This window comes from Theropithecus gelada, chromosome 9, assembly GCF_003255815.1.
Source record: "Theropithecus gelada isolate Dixy chromosome 9, Tgel_1.0, whole genome shotgun sequence".
Classification (NCBI taxonomy): domain Eukaryota; kingdom Metazoa; phylum Chordata; class Mammalia; order Primates; family Cercopithecidae; genus Theropithecus; species Theropithecus gelada.
In genome coordinates, this window is record NC_037677.1 from 36,900,258 (window position 1) to 36,922,847 (window position 22,590).

Sequence of the window (22,590 nt, forward strand, 5' to 3'; positions counted from 1 at the left end):
AGATGACATTTCTACCCAGCAGTGGCCTTTTCAGAGATGCTAAATGGAACTTAAAGATCAGGAAAAATAAAATTAAGCTTCGTGCTGTTAGAACCCCAGACATACACTTCAGGGGAGAATTTGGCCTCAGTAAGAATGACATCAAGACAAGGAGGTAATACTGAATGTGCCTGGTCAGGTTGGCTTCCTGTCAGTAGTGGAATTTGCAGCAGCAGGGGTATTAAAAAAGAAAAAATTAGACGATGAGGGACTTTTACCAGGAGCATCTTAATAAACAGCTGTTGCTTCACCCGGGTTTCTAGTATTGCAATCAGATTGTTGGCAGGTAAAAATCAGGCTGAAACACAGGATCGTTCTCTGCCTAAAGTTTGTTTTCCGCCCAAAGTCACGGAAGATGAGCAGAAGGCTTTTGGGACAGCTCCGATCTTTCTGTTGGTATAGCTTCCTCCACTAGTCTCTATTATCCTTCACCTAGAGCTGTCATTCATGAGGAATGTATTGCCTCTAGCAATAGATCAGGATGGCAAAAAAAAATAATTAATTAATTAAAATCATCTCACCAGGCCAGGTATGGTGGCTCATGCCTGTAATCCAAGCACTTTGGGAAGCCGAGGCCGGCAGATCACCTGAGGTCAGGAGTTTGAGACCAGCCTGGCCAACATGGTGAAACCCTGTCTCTACTAAAAATGTAAAAGCCAGGTGCAGTCGTGCATGCCTGTAATCCCAGGTTCTCGGGAGGATGAGGCAGGAGAATCGCTTGAACCTGGGAGACAGAGGTTGCAGTGAGCTGAGATCGTGCTACTGCATGCCAGCCTGGGCAACACAGCAAGACTCCGTTTCAAAAAAAAAAAAAAAAGTATCGCCAAAGAGCAGCTTACCCTGATTTTTCCAGTAGCCTCGAGTTTCACCACAGGCATGAGAAGTCCCCATGAAAGCACTGTACTGGTGTGTAATTACCATTCTCATCTGAACAGGGACTGCTGTTCAGATGCTCCCAAAGCCAATCATGGAGGAGTGAGGCTAAGGAACGGGGAGGGAGTAGAAGCTGGGGCCGCTGGGCGTTTGAAATGTGGGAGGGCCTTGAAACTCCGCGGGATGGAGGAAGTCAACTGTGCCAAGGAAGGCACTTCAGAGCAAAGTGGCCACAAATGGCACTGCTGTGTGGCCCTCTAGGGTCTCCCACGGGGGCCTACCTGGTGTGTGATCACGGCATGACGCCTACTCTGTACTGAAGTCAAGCCTTTCTTGTGAAATCTGATTAAGAAGACTGCTAGAGCCATTCTAAGGTTTTGGTTTTTAATTAAGACAAAGAAAAAAATGGAGCTACACAATGCTGCCATCCCCCTTTCCCACCACGACAAAACGTGACCTCCATCCCACATCAAGTATCTAAAGAAGCAATTCCAGATGGAAGACAAGTGCCTTAAAAACACTGTGTTCAGAGTGACTGTGGGGCTGCCATGTGTGGGATGGGGCTCCTCAAAGCTGGGCTGGGTTTACGTTGCCCACATGCAATGAGTCAGATCCATGAAGAGCAGCGGGCCCTACAAGTCTCCCCACTTAGGGGACCCTGTCCTCTCCGACACAGGGGGTCTGGCTGCAACCCACGGTGTGATAAAATGTTCATTGCGGGCTGTCACCGAGTAGCTGTTGAGAAAGAGAGAAAATTCTCATCTGGATGTTCCGCCTACTCATCTGTGCCCTGTATGACAATTTCTCAGTTACATAAAACCCTGTTTCGACACTAACAGTCGGAGAGGATGGGAACAATGATGTAATGCTTATAGTCACGGACCAAAATATGGTATTTAAGTGAGAAACAAATAAAAAGCAAGCTCTGTTGGGGAGCAGCCACATAGAGAAGTGGAGACGAAAGGACTGGGAACAGAGGCGCTGTGGGGAAAGACGAAAAGAATCGAGACCACTCAGAAGACAGAGGTGGGGAGGTCAGTCGGCTGAATCCTTCTTCTTGGCTGCTGGGAGTGAAGATGGGAAAAATGATGGCCAGTATCCTTGACACGTAGATATTTACATACTTAAAGGATACCAAATCACAAGTCTATAGAAACGTACAATGTTGAAACCAGAAAAAAACAAAACAAAACAAAAAAAACAGGAGATGTTTAGCCCAGCACATTTATTTTATATACAAGCAACTGAGAATCCCCAAGTTTAAGTGAAAGGCACAGGCCTCCTTCATATCTAACCAATGGCAGACAAAGGAAGACGCTTACATTCAAGTCCTCTGCTGTGACTGCCACCAACTATAGGCTGGGCGGCTTTGAGGACAGAGGTCCTCGCCCCAACACTGTGCTGGCTGGGACCCCTGGTTTCCAAGAGCTCATCATAATCCCCAGCCCCACATCAACTTCTAGAAGTGCAGTGATCCCTGAATTAACACCAATCCTCTAACTCAGTGAAAAAATACATCGAGAATGTTGACCAACTGTTCTCCATCTCTTTTTAGAGAAGAACAAGACGAAACACGTTTAAACTATTTTAGGCAAGTTAAGACCGAGCTAGACCAAAGATGTCTATCGTGGCCTTGCAGCCAACACTGCAACTAAGTTCCAGAAGGAAATGAATGATTTCTTCCCCGACATTTCTTCCCAGCCTCAGGAACATAACAGTCAGCCACCATCTAAAGCATCAAGGTGCAGTTCTGCTTCTAGACAGAATGATGGGCCAGCTGTAAATGTTCCTTCTTATTTCTGAGTGACATCCGTAATGGAATAGTGTGGCTGTGGTTGTGCACTCCACATAAAATATTGCTAGGTGGCCGGGCGCGGTGGCTCAAGCCTGTAATCCCAGCACTTTGGGAGGCCGAGACGGGTGGATCACCAGGTCAGGAGATCGAGACCATCCTGGCTAACACGGTGAAACCCCGTCTCTACTAAAAAATACAAAAACAATCCAAAGTAAAAAAACTAGCCGGGCGAGGTGGCGGGCGCCTGTAGTCCCAGCTACTCGGGAGGCTGAGGCAGGAGAATGGCGTGAACCCGGGAGGCGGAGCTTGCAGTGAGCCGAGATCCAGCCACTGCACTCCAGCCTGGGCGACAGAGCGAGACTCTGTCTCAAAAAAAAAAAAAAAATATTGCTAGGTGGTGAACTGTCACTGAATAAGGCTCCAAAAAAAAAAAAACAAAAACAAAAACAAAAAACAACCTCAACTAGGCACAGTGGCTAATATCTGTAATCTCAGCATTTTGGGAGGATGAGGCTGGAGGATCACTTGAGCCCAGGAGTTCAAGACCAGCCTGAGCATCAAAGTGAGACCCTGTCTCTACAAAAATAATTTTAAATTAGCCAGGTGTGGTGGTGTGCACCTGTAGTCCCAGTTCTGCAGGAGGCTGAGGTGGGAGGATCACCTGAGCCTGGGGGATCGAGGCTGCAGTGAGCTATGATCATGCCACTACACTCCAGCCTGGGGGACACAGCGAGACCCTGTCTCTTAAAAAAAAGAAAAGATAAAGATGGAAAACAGGCCGTCCTCCACCGAATAGAAGTTTATCATTTGTCTCGTCAATTACGTGATTGATATGGATGTTTTCTGTCACTTACTACTGATGTTCGGTGATTCAGGTATTTTAATTAACGCAGCTGAGCAGGCAATACACATAATTTTATTAACTTCCTTAGCTCTGACTTTTATTGCCGAGACCAAGGGGAATGTTATACTTGACTTAATTAAGTGGACTCCCAATCCCGGTCAATACCATACTGACAGCCACCACGGGCTCCCAAGGAGCCACTTTCTACCAGATGGGCCCATCATTTCTCCTCAATCATCACCAAGTACAATTCCACCAGCCCTCTCTCCAAGCCCAGTGAGTCTGTTCATTTCTCCCAGATCCTCCAAGAAGCAGCCCGTGACTCTGGGCCTCTGCTCCCCCTGCCTGCTCTGCACCTGTGACTCTCCTTACTTTTGCTCAAGTCCTACCCTTCCTTCAAATCCACGTCCTCCCGGAGTTTTCCCCTGGTCATTGCAACCCTTAATGATCCCTCTCATTCCTGTATTTTTTAGAGATGGGGTCTCACTCTGTTGCCCAGGCTGGAGTGCAGTGGTGTGCTCATCGTTTTCCATGGCCTCAGAGTCCTGGGCTCAAGGGATCCCCCTGCGTCAGCCTCCTGAATAGCTGGGACTACAAGTGTGTGCCACCACACCCAGCTACTATTTTTTTAAAAGAGATAGGGGTCTTACTATGTTGCCCAGGCTGGTCTTAAACTCCCGGACTCAATTGACCACACCCAGCTACTATTTTTTAAAAGAGATAGGGGTCTTACTATGTTGCCCGGGCTGGTCTTAAACTCCTGGACTCAATTGATCCTCTCACCCTGGCCTCCCAAGGAGCTGGGATTACAGGCATGAGCCAATGTGCCCAGCTTTCATACCTATATTTTAATGTTGCTTCTGAAATACACTGCCTCACATGAATCTGTATGGCCCATCTGCCACAATCTACTGGAGAACCTGTGGGTGTTGGCAGAGCCAGCCCTATGAGCTGCCCACAACCCAGTGATATGGATGGGGGTGCCCACCATCTCCCGCTATCAGTGAAGTGATGCGCTGCCTCCACAGGCCACGGTCCTTGCGAAGGGTATGTACGGTCCAGGCAGCCGCCACATGTAAAAGGGTGAAGCTCAAAGTGCTTAGTCCTCCTGCCTCCTCCTAAGGCACCTTGTGCATTGGGATACTTGGGGAAAAAGCACCATTTTCGGTTTCATTGTTAGAGAGCTCATTTAAATTGAAGTAATAGCTTCATGTTGGCAGAATTAACTATTCAGCTGAATAGTCACTTAGATAATAATAAAACGGTGATTCACAAATTGAAACCAACACTTCTACCTATCAAAAGTCTGAACCCAAGCTATAAACCTATAGATTGCCCTGGGGGGCATGGAAGATTTTCCTCATCTGTATTCACATATTTATTTCAAAATACAAAGACACCATGCTAGGCTGGGAGCAGACAGCAACCCGCTGCCCCTGGCTTGGGCCCAGGGGATAGTGTGGTCCCTGAATCAGAAGTGGCAGCTCTCTCTCCCTCCTTCCTCGCAGCTGCCAAATGGGGCTGGGCTCTGCTCTGTTCAAATGGAAAACTTTCCAGCAGGGATGAAGCTGCAGTTTCTTTGCTCAAGATTCAAAATGGTGCCCCAAGGGCCTTGCAGGGAGAAGCCATAGTTGGTGAAGGAGGTGGGTGGTTGGGGTGAGCCCCACAGTGGACACCATGCTGGTGTACTTACCAAGACCCGTTTTGCCTTCTTCCTGCCATTCCTCTGACCACACTGCTATCACACTTAATTAATAGTTCAACCAGGGTCAGGAATGGTGGCTCATGACTGTAATCCCAGCACTTTGGAAGGCCGAGGCGGCTGGATCACCTGAGGTTGGGAGTTCGAGACCAGCCTGACCAATATGGGAGAAAACCCATCTCTAATAAAAATACAAAATTAGCCAGGCATGGTGGCACATGCCTGTAATCCCAGCTACTCGGGAGGCTGAGGCAGGACAATTGCTTGAACCCGGGAGGCAGAGGTTGCAGTGAGCTGAGATCACGCCATTGCACTCCAGCCTAGGCAACGAGAGCAAGACTCCATCTCAAAAAAAAAAAAAAAAAAAAAGTTCAACCAAATCCTCATCTTACTTGACTCAGTAGCAGCAACTGACATGTGATACTTTCTGCATGGAGCACTTTCTCCACGTGGTGACGGGGAGCACGCCACTCTCTGCCAGCGCTCTTTCTGCTTCACCCACTGCCCCTTCTCTGTCTTGGTCTCCTCTGCGGGCTCCAGCTTGTCCTCCTGACCTCTCCACCCTGACGTCCCCAGGACTCGGCTCCGGGACCTTTCCTCTCCTTCCTTGCCTATCCTGGTTCACGGCTTTAAAACGCAGCCATAAATTAACATCTCCCAAATCTAGTTGATCCTCATTACTCAAGGATTCTCTATCTGCAAATGTGCCTACTGGCTAAAAGTTACTCGCAACCCCCAAATCAATACTTTGTGGTCATTTGTGGACATGCGTAGAGTGACCAAAGACTTGAGTTGCCCGGTGCGCAAGTTTCAAGCTGAGGCGGAATGAGGCGGTGCTCCTCCTTCATGTTTCAGCTCCGACTGTAAACAAGGGTCTTTTCTCACCCTCTATTTGGTGTCATGTTTTTCACATTTTTGTGTTTTATTGGAGATCTCCCTGTTTACAACAGCCCCAAGCATAGTGCTGAAGTCTGTCTAGCTTTCCTAACAGCAAAGAGGCTGCGACGTGCCTTTCAGAGAAAATCGGTGGGTTAGAGAAGCTTCCTTCAGGCGGGAGTTACGGTGCTGTGGGCTGCAAATCAAAGTAATGATCCAACAATACATATTCAATAAGGTGTCTTTAAACAGAAACACACACTCTGAAAAGGTTGTACTGATCGGTTCATGAAAATGTGACCAGAGGCTCACAGGAACCCAGCCTGTGTTTCCCTTAGGAGCAATGGTTCAGTATCAATTAATTCAGTGCTTTCAGCTATTTTCTATAATAGAACATGATGACTGTGAATAGCGAGAATCAACTGTGCATAGTTCCAGGGTCACGTTCCAACTGCCCTGTTGGCCTACTCAACTTTAACAAACTGAAACCAAGCTCCTCCTAAGGCATCTGCAATCTATTCATCCCACAGGCTCTTCCACCTCCAGTAAAGACGACTGCACCCTCCTGGGGCACTCGGGCCCACAAACCTCTGAATTATCCATGCCTTCTCTCTTTCTCTCAAACCCTACTTTCAACCTTTCAGAAAACCTTGAGGACAGCGCCTTTGAAATATACCTGACATCTGATAGCTTCTTGTCACTTCTGCTGCAACCAATCTGGACTAAACCCTTGCTGATCGATGCCTGAGGCTTCTCACGGTCTCACCTGATCAATGCCAGAGTCTTCCCACGGCCTCCTTCCTCCACCCCACCCCCGCCATCTATCCTGATCCCAGCTTGTGTCCTAGAGCAGCAATCGCCAACCTTTTTGGCACAAAGGACCAGTTTCATGGAAGACAATTGTTTCATGGATATGGGACTGGGGATGGTTTCGGGAGGAAACTGTTCCACCTCAGATCATCAGGCATTAGAGCTCTCAAAACGAGTGCGCAACCTAGATCCCTTGCAGGCCCAGCTGACAATAGTGTTCGAGCTCCTATGAGAAGCTACTGCCGCTGATCTGATAGGAGGTGGAGCTCAGGCAGGAATGCTCGCCAGCCAGACTCTCACTTCCTGCTGTGCAGCTCGGCTCCTAACAGGCCCTGAATCAGTATCGGTCCAAGGCCCGGGGGTTAGGAACCCCTATCCTAGAGGGATCCTGTGTGTCACTGCCTTAACACAGAAGCCTCTGGACGGCATCCTATCACCAAGTAAAAGCTAAAGTCTATACAACGATTTCCAAGTCCTGGTCCACATACCCCTGCTCAGGACTTCTCCGACTGCCTCTCCTACTCCTCTCCTTCCTGCTCCCTCTGCTCCCTGCCGCTTGCCCACATTCTCCTGCCTTCAGGCCTCTGCACTGCGCCTGGAATGCCCTCCAGATACTTGTATGGTCAGTTCTCTCGCTCCTATCAAATCTTTACCCACGGCCACCCTCTTAGTGAGGGCTGCCTGCACACTGTAGTTAAAATTGCCACCACCCTCTGAACACACGCACTTCTTATCATCTTTTCTGCTTCACTTTTCTCCATAGTATTAAGGCCACCTAACACACGAATGAACTTAGCTATCAATATTTGCTTTATATCCTATGTCTCTCCCACTCAGATGTAAGTGCCACTAGGGAGGGGATTTTTATCTTTTTTTCTTCTATTTCTATTGATGTACCCACCCAGTGCCCAGAACAGAAGGTAGACAATAAATAAATAATTCTTGAAGGGCTGAATGATGTAGCCCTGAGCATACATTAAGCTGACCTGTTTGCTTTCTCTCTCACAATACTGCTGAATGTTTTGAGGTCAGAGTTTGTACCTTATTCGCATTTGTATTCTCTCTCTCTCTTTTTTTTTTTTTGAGATGGAGTCTCGCTCTGTTGCCCACACTGGAGTGCAATGGCGCAATCTCAGCTCACTGCAACCTCTGCCTCCCAGGTTTAAGCGATTCTCCTGCCTCAGCCTCCCGAGTAGCTGGGATTACAGGCACCTGCCACCTTGCCTGCCTAATTTTTTGTATTTTTAGTAGAGATGGAGTTTCACCATATTGGCCAGGCTGGTCTGGAACTCCTGACCTCAGGCGATCAGCCTGCTGTGGCCTCCCAAGGAGCTGGGATTACAGGCATGAGCCACCGCGCCCGGCCCATATTTGTATTCTCAGACCAAACACTGTACACTTGGCCCTCGTATCCATGGATTCAAAATGTGTGGATCCACAGATCAAAAATATTTGAAAAAACAATAAAGGTAATACAAATAAAAATAATACCTATGACAACTATTTCCGCAGCATTTACATTGCATCAGATATTATAAGTAATCTAGCGATGACAGTACACAGAGGCCATGCCTAGGTTACATGCAAATACTACGCCATTTCATATGAGGAACTCGACCATCTGAGGATGCTGGTATCTGCAGGGTGTGGAGTATCTTGGAACCCAGTCCCCGTGGATACCATGGGACGACTGCACACAGTACACAGCAGGAACTCAATAAATGCATGCTGAGTGAATGGAACGGAAAGAGAGAAAGAAAACATGGCTAAGATTCATGAGCTGTGTGTTTTTACTAAATGCAGTAGTGTCTGCAGAAAGATTTAATGAGACTCACAGTACAATGAGAGACACAGATTGATACGAACCCTAATGCGAATGTGATCAGACCATGACGAGAAAAGGGTCATAGAAAGAACCAGGATGTCAAAGGACAGGACAAGGTGATATGAAAGCAGTCAAAGGACGTAACATTTAAATTGGGCTTTGGCGGCTGAATAGGAGCTTGCCACGCAGACAAGGGAGGAAACAGCCCAAATTCAGCTGGTAACTGCCTAAGGGATGTCCTCTAGACACAAGCTCTTCAAAGCAGCCCCTTCCCTCCTCTGAAGTTGTGTCCCCTCCACAAGACTCACTCCAGAGGCGCTCTCTTGGTGGAGTTTCAGTGCTCAGTCAACACAAACCAACAGAAGAGCGCCACTGCTACAGTCCTCCTCTCCCCCAGCCTCCTCCAGGACAACCTGGTATCTCACAACATCAATAGCCAATGGCTCCCACTGGCTGTCATTTAGAGTAGCAAGAGCAACAGACTCTTCTCAACACCATTCCTGACTCCTCAGCGCCAGACACAGCAATCAACAGACCGAGACCCCGCAGACGGCAGCCACTTAGAAACCAGAAAAACTGCCATTCCGTGGGCTTTGCCAAAACACAGAGAAGTAAAACTCAATTTAGAAAGTGCTGGAGTTTTCCAGCCAAACATGAGAAGCACGTGATGTATACGTAGCTAGGGGCCTTCACTGGTTGTCAGAGCATTTAAATCACAGCCCAAGAGTCAACTTCCTGAACGGAACAGCTGGGCAGGTGACAGTAACAGCATCTTCTCACCAGGGGAGACAGCTGAAAAGAGGACCAGCACCAAGACCTAACAGACCTTTCATTTTCTAATGTCTGGGATTCCGGGTAGTTGGAACAGGCTCTCCCCAGTCAGCTTGTCTCGCCTCATGGATTCACGGCTTCCCTGATGGCTCAGACTGAGCTGGAGAAATTCCATGCATATAGCACACACACTCTTTCCTCCCGTTGCCACCCAAGGCACATGTCCCCCCGCCAGGGACCAGGCTATCCCTGCAACCATTATCACACTATCCTAAAAGAGACGATTGCTGACCATGCTGTTAATCTCTATCAAAGCCTGCACTGGCTTTTGTTTGTTTGTTGTTTGTTTGTTTTTTGAGACAGGGTCTCGCTCTGTCACCCAGGCTGGAGTGCAGTGGCACAATCTCAGCCCTACTGCAACTTCCGCCCCCCAGGTTCAAGCGATTCTCTTGCCTCCGCCTCCCAGGTAGCTGGGACTACAGGCATGCGCCATCATGCCCGACTAATTTTTGTATTTTTAGTAGAGATGGGGTTTTGTCATGTTGGCCAGACTGATCTTGAATTCCTGGACTCAACTGACCCACCTGACTTGGCCTCCCAAAGTGCTGGGATGACAGGTGTGAGCCACTGCACCCGGCCATGCACTGGACCTTTCAAAAACGAGCAGAGCAGCCTCTTCTTCTTTGCCTTCTGCATACACACAATCCACGGAATCGAGCCCCCCCTGCGACAGTATCCACACAGCTCCTCCCCAGCCACGTTTCCACCACCTGCATCTCCCTGCTTCTAAACCCTGCTGCTTTTTTCCCTTCCCCTTATTTGTTCCCTAGCCGGCTTAGCCTGCTCGTGTCTTTCCTCCTCTGAGTTACTCTGAAAATGAACAGCTATGACACTCGAGCTTGACATGGCTCTGTAATTATATGCAAGAACTTGAAAGGCCACAAAGTGGTCCCAAGGTCATCTGGAGTTTCCCACAATGCCCCTTGTAACCCCTTTAGTTTCAGGCCAACTCTCCTCGGCCTGCCTGGGAAGGTTCTGTGGATGTCCCCAAAGACCCACAGGGATGATGCTGGTCACATAACATACCTCCTCTCTCAGGTGGGTTCACCAGCTGTTCTCATGAAGAAAGGTCACTGCACTTTGCATGACAAGAACTTAGCTTCAGTCGGGCGCGGTGGCTCACGCCTGTAATCCTAGCACTTTGGGAGGCCGGGATGGGCGGATCACCTGAGGTCAGGAGTTTGAGACCAGCCTGGCCAACATGGCAAAACTCTGTCTCTACTAAAATTACAAAAATTAGCCGGACATGGTGGCAGGCGCCTGTAATCCCAGCTACTCGGGAGGCTGAGGCAGGAGACTCACTTGAACCCAGGAAGCGGAGGTTGCAGTGAGTTGACATTGCACCAATGCACTCCAATCTTGCGACAGAGCTAGATTCAGTACCCTACCACACCCCGGCTCAAAAAAAAAAAAAAAAAAAAAAAAAAAATTCAGCCTCAGACTCCATTTTCGATAACTCTTTTCCAACCTCATCTTTTTTCTTGCTCTCAGATGTCCCTAGCTCGTACCCTCTCCCAGCCTTTGCACTTTTGCACAAACTGGTTACTCTTCCTGGGATGCTATCCTGTAACTCCCACACGGCTGGCTTCTTCTTGCCACTGAGACCAAGGCCCAAGTCTCCTCCCTGTCCTCTCAGCCCAGTCCTGATTCCTTGTCACTCCATGGCAGGCCCCCAGGTTTAGTTTCTTCATAGCACTTATGATCTGAAATGGACCCGTTTGCTTATTTGTTCCAACTAAAACGTAAGCTCCATGAGGGCAGGCACCATGTCTGTGTCATTCACTGCCTTAACCCGGGTGCCTGGTACAGCATCAGGTACATAGTAGCAACTTTACATACATTTGCTGAATGAATGAATGAATGAATGAATGAATACACTGATGTCAGTGAAGGTCTCAGAACAGTCACAAGTATTCTAATGGTGTTTCTCCAGGACCCCAGAAGTCAAAAGATGAACGTCAGAATCCAAGTGTTCAGATCTGTCAGTAGTCTTCTCTGCATTTTGGATGTTTAGTACAAAGAAATAGGGGTTGGGGTTTAGGGAAAAACTTGAATGCCTAGCATCACAGTACAGATCAGGGTTGACTGATAGATGAGAGTGACTTGGTCAAGGTCTGAACCAGGTTCCTCCATCAATGTTCCTATCTCAGCAATTGGAATGTTTTCTTGTGTGTGCAACTTACTGTTATCTCAGTGTCTCACTGTAAATCACTCAGAAACAGACGCATGCAGGATCTCTGGAAATGGAATCTGGGATTCATCCAAATTAACTCCCAGCCTCCCGTCAGGCCCACAACCAAATCAAATGGGATTTCTACCCAACTGAGCAAAAGTTTTCAGGGGAAATCACTTCCCTGCTATGAATTATTCATTCCAGTGTCCCTCAATCTTTTTATTCTTTCCCCCAAGGGAAGTGAAGGCAGCTGTGATTACATGCCAAGCTCATATGCCTCAGACAACTGATGAGTTGACACGTGGTGACACCACATATGAGAACATCACACACGCACGGGCACATGTGTGCACACGCACTGTCCTTACCAACATAGCCTGGAGTTCCACAGGCAGTGGACATCACGTCTCCTTTGCCCTCCATTTTTGACAATCCAAAGTCACTGATCATGATTTTGGACTCCTCATCTTGACTGTAGTACAAGAGATTTTCAGGCTAGAAAGAAAATAAGAAAAAAACATTACAAACTACATGTAAAGCTGGGTTAACTGTGGAAGACCCATTCAACTGCAAAACCTATTCGCAACGTCAGGATGTCCTTGATCTTCGGACGTAGGAGATGCATCAGCTAAAGCAGCGGCCAGTAGAAACAGTGCAGAGAGCCCGGCACAGTGTCTGGCACAGATGGGCTTTCAATCTACGTTAGTCTCTTTCCTCATATTTTGTCTACTTTATTTTGTCTACTTTAAAAACTCATATTTTGTCTACTTTAAAAAAGCTCACCATATTCTGAGACAATCGAGAAAGCTGACTGCTGTGCAGACTTGTGGATTCAGGTCTGGGGTTAGGGAAGGGAGATTCCAGGAAATGAAATCACTTTTGCAGGTGCTTCTCTGCTCCTTTTTAAAGAGTGATTTTTCTTGAATCCAAGGGTCTCTGTTTCTGCCCTCAGTAACATGCCCTGGTGCTCTGCGGTTCTGGGAGATGTACTGCACTGCGCCCTTCACGAAGGCCAGCTGAGCCCTGCTCGTTCCTCTGCCAGGGAAGCAGAGGGATGCCATCCTGGAATAAATGAATCTGGAATTGAAGATGTAGCACTTTCCAGCCGTGTACCCTTAAGGGGTTCGCACTTCTGTTCGCCTTTCTGTGAAGCATGCGTTGATTTCATCCTTTGTCTGCTCCTCTGAACAGTGCTCGGGCAGCAGGAATGCACAGCAAAGGCCTTCTTCCATTTCTTATGGCCCCCGTCTTCACTACAGTTCTGCAACATGCAGGAGGGGCTGAGAGTGGCAGTCCTGGGGTTGGCACGGGAGCCAATGAAGTATCATTTGCATAGTGTTTTATGCAGAACTGGGGAATCTCATTGTTTCTAGCAAGGAAGGGAGGTGGGGCTTATGGAGGCTGAGAAGCTACAGCCTGGGAGCTTGTCCCTGCACTGCTGGGTGGACCTTGAACACAGAGAGGAGCCTGCATTTTTTTTTTTTCTCTCAAGAGTTGCTGGACTTGATGACTCCTGGATTCATCATCATGGTGACGATTTATCACGGGGGGACACAATGTCAAGGACTGTCATCTCTGCTGTTGTCTGGGAATGTCCACCCTTCAGGATAATCCTCACCCAGTGAATGAGGAATCGTTTCCGTTGTTTACACCAAACCTTAAACGGAGCGCAGCATGAAGAATCTGACGTGGGAAAGGCATTTCCCCACAGCACTTCCCATCCAGCTCTCCTCCCCAGTCCCAGCGGCGAGCCACATTCTCTCTCTCAGGGGTTTGTGGTGAATCTTGGGTTCCCAAGGGTTGGACTTTAGAAACTATTCTTATGTAGAGTGTGAAAGGAAAATAAATCTCAGGACCCCAAAATCACGAAGCCGGAGGGAAAAGTCAAGCTGGGAACTACGCACACCTGCCTCCCATTTTCTTTCTTTTTTTTTTTGAGATGGAGTCTCGCTCTGTCGCCCAGGCTGGAGTGCAGTGGCCAGATCTCAGCTCACTGTAAGCTCCGCCTCACGGGTTTACGCCATTCTCTTGCCTCACCCACAGGCGCCCGCCACCTCATCGGGCTAGTTTTTTGTAATTTTTTTTTTTTTTTTTTTTTTAGTCGAGATGGGGTTTCACCGTGTTAGCCAGGATGGTCTCGATCTCCTGACCTCATGACCCGCCCGACTCGGCCTCCCAAAGTGCTGAAGTTACAGGCCTGAGCCACCACGCCCAGCCCATTTTATTTCTAAATAACGAAACTACAAAGATAAAAAGCCACATTCCTCCCTCATGATTCGCCGATAAGGAAATTCCTTGTGGGCAAAAGACAGACAAAACTCAAAGTATGGCCAGGCATGGTGGTTCACACCTGTAATCCAAGCACTTTGGGAGGCCGAGGCAGGCGGATCACCTGAGGTCAGGAGTTCAAGACCAGCCTGACCAACATGGCGAAACCCCATCTCTACTAAAAATACAAAAATTAGCCAGGCGTGGTGGCACATGCCTGTAATCCCGGCTACTTGGGAGGCTGAGGTGGGAGAATTGCTTGAACCCAGGAGGCAGAGGTTGCAGTGAGCCAAGATCGCGCCATTGCACTCCAGCCTGGACAATGAGAGTGAAACTTCGTCTCAAAATAACTAACTAACTCACTCACTCACTCAAAGTCCTCCCTCTGCTCACGGGAGACAAAAGCATACCTGATTGCTTCCTCTGCCCTATAGTTTCACTGAGCCAGACTAAGGCGTGAGTGACTATTCCTGTAAATTATATATTCATTGAAGAGCTGATCAGAGACTCAAAAGAAAGCAACCCTTTGTCTCTTATCTACCTAAGACCTGGAAGCTTCTGCTTTGAGTTGTCCCGCCTTTTCAGACCTAGCCAATGTACATCTTACACATATTGATTGATGTATTGACCGAGCCAATGTACATCGTACACATATTGATTGCTATCTCATGTCTCCCTACAATGTATAAAACCAAGCTGTGCCCTGACCACCTTGGGCACATGTCATCAGGACCTCCTGAGGCTGTGTCAGGGGCACACCCTTAAACTTGGCAAAATAAACTTTCTAAATTGACTGAGACCTGGCCAGGCACAGTGGCTCATGTCTGTAATCCCAGCACTTTGGGAGACTGAGGTGAGTGGATCACCTGAGGTCAGGAGACCAGCCTGGCCAACATGGTGAAACCTCATCTCTACTAAAAATACAAAATTACCCAGGCATGGTGGCAGGCACCTGTAATCCCAGCTACTTAGGAGGCTGAGGCAGGAGAATCACTTGAACCTGGGAGGCGCAGGTTGCAGTGAGCCGATATTGCACCATTGCACTCCAGCCTGGGCAAAAAGAGCAAAACTCTGTCTCAAAAATAAATAAAAAAATAAAAACAAATTGACTGAGGCCTGTCTCGGATATTTTTGGGTTCACAAGAATGACCAGACTTGTTTAGAAAAGTGGTTCTCGGCCTGTTGTGTGGCAGAGGCACCTGTGAGGGTATTCACTGGCCGGAGATCTTATCCTTCAGTGGGTCTGAGATGGGGCCCAGGGCTCTGGATTTCGAGCTCCACAAGCAGCATTCTGATATGTCACCATGGCAGTGAAGAATTTTTCAGAACTCACCAAGACTCCCTCCTTGACCAAACTTGAGGCAGGCTCCTCTAAGTCCCCTGCTCTCCTCGGCCTTGACCTTGGCCTTGTCTATCCTGCCCCTGCCAGGCCTGCACAGCCCTCTCTTAGCAAGAGTCTCCTAGGTCGGAGAATCTCCCACCACGGGTATCTGATCAAGTTCTTCACCCACCCCACCCCCACTGACAGGACTCCTGCTGAAGGCAGGCCAAGCTGATTCGCCATTGAGATTGGGGTGATACAGGAGCTAGAAAGGAATTATTTAGGCAGATAGTGAGGGTAAAAGAGTCCTCGGCTCCTGGCTAGCCCGGTGAAACCCCGTCTCTACTAAAAAGTACAAAAAACTAGCGGGGCACGGTGGCGGGGGCCTGTAGTCCCAGCTACTCGGGAGGCTGAGGCCGGAGAATGGCGTAAACCCGGGAGGCGGAGCTTGCAGTGAGCCGAGATCCGACCACTGCACTCCAGCCTGGGCAACAAGAGCGAAACTCCGTCTCAAAAAAAAAAAAAAAAGAAAAGAAAAAAGACTAGGGTGAGGGCGGCCAGCTTTCATGCCCTATGGAAATAGCACACCTAGCCCTAACTAGTTTTTTGTGTCCTATACAAATGGCACACCTGGTCCAACCAATCTTTTGTGCCCTATGTAAGTCAGACATCACCTCCTCAAGCTCAGCTATAAAACCCCCTGCATTTCACCGCAGACTGGAAACCCGCTTGGGACCCCTCTCTCTGCAGGAGAGCTCTTCTCTTTCCTTCACCTATTAAATTTCCGCTCTTAAGCTCACTCCTTGTGTGTCTGCATCCTTGATTTCCTTGGCATGAGAGAACGAATCTCGGGTATCACCCCCGACAACGAGGCCACTTCAGGGGCATTAGGGATCTGATGAGATAACAAGGGTGGAAGATTTCAGCTCAACTGATTCAGCAGGATTCTTGCTGAAAACTGGACCTACTGGACAGCTAGAGAGCAGGTCCTAGTCAGAAAGAGGACTCAAAGGGGCCTTTGTCAACGTCTAAGTCCTTAGCCTGCCTTTAGCAGGAATCCTGCCAGGTCAGGTTAGCAAAAATCCCCCAATTTCCCAACCACTACCCCATCCCCTCTCTTCTTTGACTATCAATCCCTGCTCGTCTTGCTGTATTCCAAGTTGAGCTCAATGACATTGCAATGGTCTTGAATAAAGCCTTCCTTACCATTTCAAGTAGCGTCTAAAGAATTTTGTTCTTTAACAGAACCTAAAGAATAAATACCATCCTTCACCCCAAATAATACACAAAGGGATGGCAGTTAAGAGTCACTGTGACATTAATTTTGTGGGGGAAGCAGGAGATTAGAAGAAAATCAAAGGTGCACTGAAGGATGTTTCCAATGAGGTTTTATTTATTTATTTTGAGATGGAGTCTCGCTCTGTTACACAGGCTAGAGTGCAGTGGTGCAATCTCAGCTCACTGCAACCTCCACCTCTTGGGTTCAAACAATTCTCCTGCCTCAGCCTCCCAAGTAGCTGGGATCATAGGCATGTGCCACCACAGCCAGCTAACTTTGTATTTTTTAGTAGAGACAGGGATTCATCCTGTTGGCCAGGCTGGTCTCAAACTCCTAACCTTAGGCGATCCATCCACCTTGGCCTCCCAAAGTACTGGGATTACATGCATGAGCCCACCGCACTGGCCCCAGTGAGTTTTAAAAGAAAGTAAAGTGGCCAATCAGTTGAAACAAGAATACTCTCACGCTTAGAAAAGGGGCGGGAATGCTCGAATCATGAAGTCCACGTGGTTCCTGTTTTCTCTGGGTGTTTAGGGATTATCCTTTACTAAACAAGAAGGATCCAATCATGGGTGCTGAGAGAGGACAATGCTGTTATTTCTGACTTTTTATCTTCCTTGTCCCAGGAGGTGATAAGGAGCGGAGAATAAGTGATTTCACACTGCTAACAAGGCATAATCCAGGCAAGGGGTGGCCAAAGGGCCCAGAGCATCCACACATCCCTCCTATAAAAGATTCATCTGGGTCAATAAAATGCTCTTTTGAAAACCAATTACGCCCAAGGAGGGTTAAATCAACTGGTCATTCACAGTTTAGATCAATACTTTTTTTTTTTTTTTTTTTTTTCTTTTTGAGATAAAGTGTCACTCTTGTTGCCCAGGCTGGAGTGCAATGGCACGATCTTGGCTCACTGCAACTTCTGCCTCTCCGGTTCAAGTGATTCTCCTGCCTCAGCCTCCTGAGTAGCTGGGATTACAGGTGCCTGCCACCACACCTGGCTAATTTTTGTATTTTTAATAGAGATGGGGTTTCACCATGTTGGTCAGGCTGGTCTTGAACTCCTGACCTCAGGCAATCCACCCGCCTCGGCCTCCCAAAGTGCTGGGATTACAGGCGTGGGCCCCCATGCACAGACGATCAATACTTTTAATTGGCCCAAGACTTAGTAAGGACAGCAGGGCTTTTCCTGTGGGATGGGAGTTGGGGAGGAGGGAAGACCGTGGGGGAGAGGCAGGCTCAGGTATCATCTGGGTGGGAGGCCCCGGTCCCCAGCAGGAGGGCTGTGGGGGTGGTGGCCACAGGGAGAGGGTCTGGCCCACATTGCATCACAGTTCCTCCTGGTGTCCAAAGAGGTCCAGGACTCACAGCAAAAATTAAATTTTCTGCATATGATGGCATCTTAGAAAGACAACTGGTGGCCAATACCTGAGTTGGAATATCAACTCCAACCCTTTATAATAATCTACATAATAAGCTTTAAAAAGATCGGAATCAACACACTTCTGGTAACGTTAATGTTATCCATAATCACATTCCTACTCCAGTGATTCTCAACTAGGGGCAATTTTGTCCTCCAGGGGATGGATATCTGGCAATGCCTAGGGACATTGGTAGCTGTTAACAATTCCAGACGTGGTACTGGTATCCATGAGCAGAAGCCAAGGATGCGGCTCTAAATCCCACAGTGCCCAAGTGCAGGGGCTGAGAAACCCGATCCTAATCTACTGAGGCAGGAGCAGGCACTTCCAGTCTCAGTCACTTCATTTTGCAAAAAGAGCAACTGTCTCTAATAGCTTCCCAGGGTAACAAGACATCACATAACTTTCTATAAGGAGAAGGAGGTACATTTGCAGGTAGGCTGGGGCAGTATTCCGACTGCTGCACTAAGCTTAAATTAACACGATCATCCTCTCTCTATTGCTCTGGGCTTGGTTATATAGGTGGTTTTAATTTTAATTTTCTTAGCTGTTTATGCAAATTTAGTAGTCCAATTTCAACTTCCTCCTCATAGATCAAACTCCTCTGTGCCTCTGAAAAGAGATCACAGAAAGGTTCTTAAACGGCAGTGTTCTTTACATAACGACAGACCCGCTGCAAGTACTTCTCCAAAAGCATGACATGGGTTAACTAAAAACACTAACTCCCATACAGCCAGTCAGCCTTTCTAAGGGAGAGAGAAACATTGTCCCTCCTGGATATGCCTTATTTGCTTAGAAATTATTTTTCTAGTAAGTACAGACAGCCCATCACAGCACATCCCTGTGGTCACCACATGAACGTGTTCAGAGAGAGCTGCCTGTGGTGTTCTGGAAGCACAGAACTGGCATTTGTGGGGGCACAAGAGATCAGAGAAGGCCTGGAGGCCTGGCACAGAGGTGCCAGGTCGGCTGAGCTTGCCCCTACCTAGCCCTCTGAAGTATCTCCAGGCCCTGAACATGAGCCGACCATGCCCACAGTCATTTCAGATGTCAAGAAGCCTGCAGAGGATGAAGGCTCAAAGGGATCCACTAAGATTCCCAAATATCCTCGCCCTGTGGTTTTCCAAGAGCAGCTCCCAGACCAGCATCCTCATCACGGGCAGACCTGTTAGAAACCCAACTTTTCAGGCCCCACTGGAGACCTACAGAATCAGACCACTGGGGATGGGGCAGCAGTCTCTATTTTCATAGCCCTCCGGACAATTCTGATATGGGCGAACATTTGGGAAACACTGACTGGGTCAATGGAACATGACAACATGCAGAAAAACCATGGTAGTGAGTCTTTATGAAAGAAAAAGCTACACCACTTTATTCCTTAGTTCCCAGGAGCAGATAATGGCCAGGTGCGGAAACTCTGTTTATACAAATGTTTATGACTGGTTCTTTAAATGGATTTTGATTTCCCACAGTTGCGTACAGCACAGCTTCCAGATAATATGATCTTCGTGTTTATAATGAGTGGTGGGTATGTGTGCTGGGGTGGAATTTTTGTCTTGACTGGTGCAGTAAGTTCTGGGGGCTGGACCTATAAACATCCTAGAATGACGCCACACTGCAGCTTTGGGTCAACCGCACCGCTTTCCACTGTTTCTCAAGTGAATATGTCTGATACCTACCTTTGGTACCGTATGTGTGACATCCACCCTTCAGAACTGTATGTTTGACATCTGTCCTTCAGTGTCTACATAGACCTGCTAGGGAGGGGCATATATGCCCATATAAGGCCCAGATCCTTCTGTGCCAAGGGATAAAGGGTCAATATACCAAAACCTCATTAAGAAACTGTAAGAAAAGAACCTGCAGGACACTATTTTTATTTATTTATTTATTACGAGACAGAGTTTTGCTCTGTTGCCCAGGCTGGAGTGCAGTGGCGCAATCTTGGCTTACTGCAACCTTCACCTCCCAGGTTCAAGTGATTCTCCTGCCTCGGCCTCCCGAGTAGCTGGGACTATAGGCATGCACCACCACGCCCAGCTAATTCTATTTATGTAGAAACGGGGTTTCACCATGTTGGCCAGGATGGTCCCGATCTCTTGACCTCGTGATCTGCCTGCCTCGGCCTCCCAAAGTGCTGGGATTACAGGCATGGGCCACCACGCCTGGCCAGTCATAGCTCTTTTAACCTGTCTCTCTCCCTTCTATTTCTCTTCTCCCTCTTCTATATCTGCTTACCTTCTGTTTCCTTTCACTTTCCTCTCACGGTGTCTGACCACTGCTCTCTCTCTTTTATATGGTGTGTTGTGCTGAAATGGGACTGGAATTGGCAAAGGTACTGCGGAACTGCACCAAGAGAAGGGTTTCTGCAGCCTACATGTCATGAGCAAAATCATCTCTTAGATGGGCTTGAAGCAATATATAACCCACCTCCCTGTGACCCTTTGGCTACACAATAGTTGTAAAAATCTTATGAACAGTGGCCAGCCATATGAATCTTCATCTTCTTTCAAGATACTTCTGGGTCTGGATCCCAAAGGCCCTGACAAATGAAAGTACACAAACGCCCACCATCTGTTGCACCCACTCTACATCAGAGCAGCCGCAGGCCCCCACTGGCATCAGCCCTCTTGGACGGGTACATCACGGGCTGCAGAGTTGCTGCAGGACGCTGTTCAACAGTGGCCTCACCTTGAGGTCTCTGTGGACGATGCCCATTCTGTGGAGATAGTACACGGCGTCCAAGACTTGGCGGATCAGAGTGCTGGCATCCTTCTCCGTATAAAACCCCTTCTCCACTATCCGGTCAAACAGCTCGCCACCAGACACCCTGGCAAAAAAGAACATATTAGAAGTTTGAAAGGATCTGTTGAATTGTGAAGGGAAAGCTTCCAATGTAATAAAAGACCCAAACTTTATTGCAAAAATGAATCCATTTTCAGATTGAGATGTTGTCTCCCTATTCCTCAGAGGCTATAGCCAGGAAATGTTTCCATGTCACAGCAGTGCAAATGTTTGGAACAAAGTAAAAGAAATTTTAAAAAACAGGGTCCATGGACCCGCCACACCTGGGGTCTGTCCAGGCCTTTGCCTCTGTTCTGCTGTGATGATGTAAAAAGTTTAAAAAAAAAAAACCCTTCCTGAATACCAGCATCCTCGGATACAGGCAGATGACCCTGAATAAGATGTCTCCTTTGCATGAGACAGTATCCTTAAATGACCGAGAGTGTTGTGGGCAAAACACTGGCCTGCCAACGGGATGTCTGGGTTTTTGACCAAGTTCTGCTCCTAATATACGGAGCTATGAACACTCCCTGAATCCCTGGACCTTGATGTTTTCATGTGTAAAATTAGGGGATGAATCTGGTCAACATTTTCAGCAGTGAGTGGGAGCATGCCCTCGGAATGATCAGAATCTCAAAGCCACTTCTGATTTATGAAAAAGCAGGCAAAAAATCAACACGATATTTCATCACTTTGCTTTGATTTTAGTGGTGCTGTATCTTTTTATTTGCTTTGCATTTCAGATTGCATTTAACATTTTTAAACATTTTTCAACATGGGACTAGGTTGGCAAGGGTCAAGAAGCCCTGGGGAGGCAACCTCTCTGGCACCTTTCAGCTCTGATATTTTATGCTGCTCTGAGTTCAACAAAATAATGGAAGTGTACGAGCTAGAATACAAACTCAACTAGTGTTCTCCAAATCAGTAAGCCACCTTGGAAATAAATTTCAAGGGATTTATTAACACTACTGAAAAAAAAAAAAGAAACATTTTTCAAAAACAAGATGAGACGGATTTGAAATACTAAAATCAAAAAGCAGCTTAAAAAACAACCTTAAAGCTTTCATAGATACAACAAAAGACAAGCCCTAGGGTAACACACACTCATACACAAACACACAAAGATAGGATTCATTTTCCACAAGGCACAACAATTTATGTGCAATAACTGATCCACCGAAACCTTCTTCTAAAAAAACTAAACAAACAACCACTGCAGCTGTGAAAGGCCTATGTGCTAGTCTCTTTCATTACCTAGAGTCATAGCAGGCAATATTGCGCTCGGATACTGCTTCATTTCCAAGGCAAACTGACAATCTAGGTAAGAAAGAAAAAGTGCTCAGGAGAAATGAAAAAGCAATTCAAAGAGTGAAAAGAAATGGAAACGACTGGGAGAAACTACATTTTGATGACCACGTTGTCTAAATGATCCATGCTTAGGTAAGCCAAGAGCCCAAGATATTCCTCCTGACACCAACTTCTCTCCACTTGTCATTTCTCAGAACCTTCCCCCAACAAGTTTCAACATCTGAAACTTTGCAGAGCTCGAGAAAGTACCACAAGAGGTAGACTGCTGTTAGGGACAAAGTGAGTCTGGGTGCCCTGGAGACATTCACTTCTTCACTTTTTTTTTTGAGACGGAGTCTCGCTCTGTCGCCCAGGATCTCAGCTCACTGCAAGCTCCTCTTCCTGGGTTTACGCCATTCTCCTGCCTCGGCCTCCCAAGTAGCTGGGACTATAGGCGTCCGCCAC

At 47.6% G+C, this 22,590-nt stretch overlaps 1 protein-coding gene across 2 annotated transcripts in view; it reads right to left on the minus strand.

The window, feature by feature from the left end:
- CAMK1D (calcium/calmodulin dependent protein kinase ID) overlaps nucleotides 1–22,590 on the minus strand; it is a 490,031-nt gene that overhangs the window by 54,955 nt on the left and 412,486 nt on the right. For both annotated transcript variants that reach the window (XM_025397235.1, XM_025397236.1), the window contains exons 4-5: nucleotides 20,746–20,884; nucleotides 12,137–12,263 (exon numbers count right to left, since the gene is read on the minus strand). In XM_025397235.1, coding sequence (XP_025253020.1) covers nucleotides 12,137–12,263; nucleotides 20,746–20,884 — 266 coding nt within the window. The remainder of the gene's footprint in view (nucleotides 1–12,136; nucleotides 12,264–20,745; nucleotides 20,885–22,590) is intronic.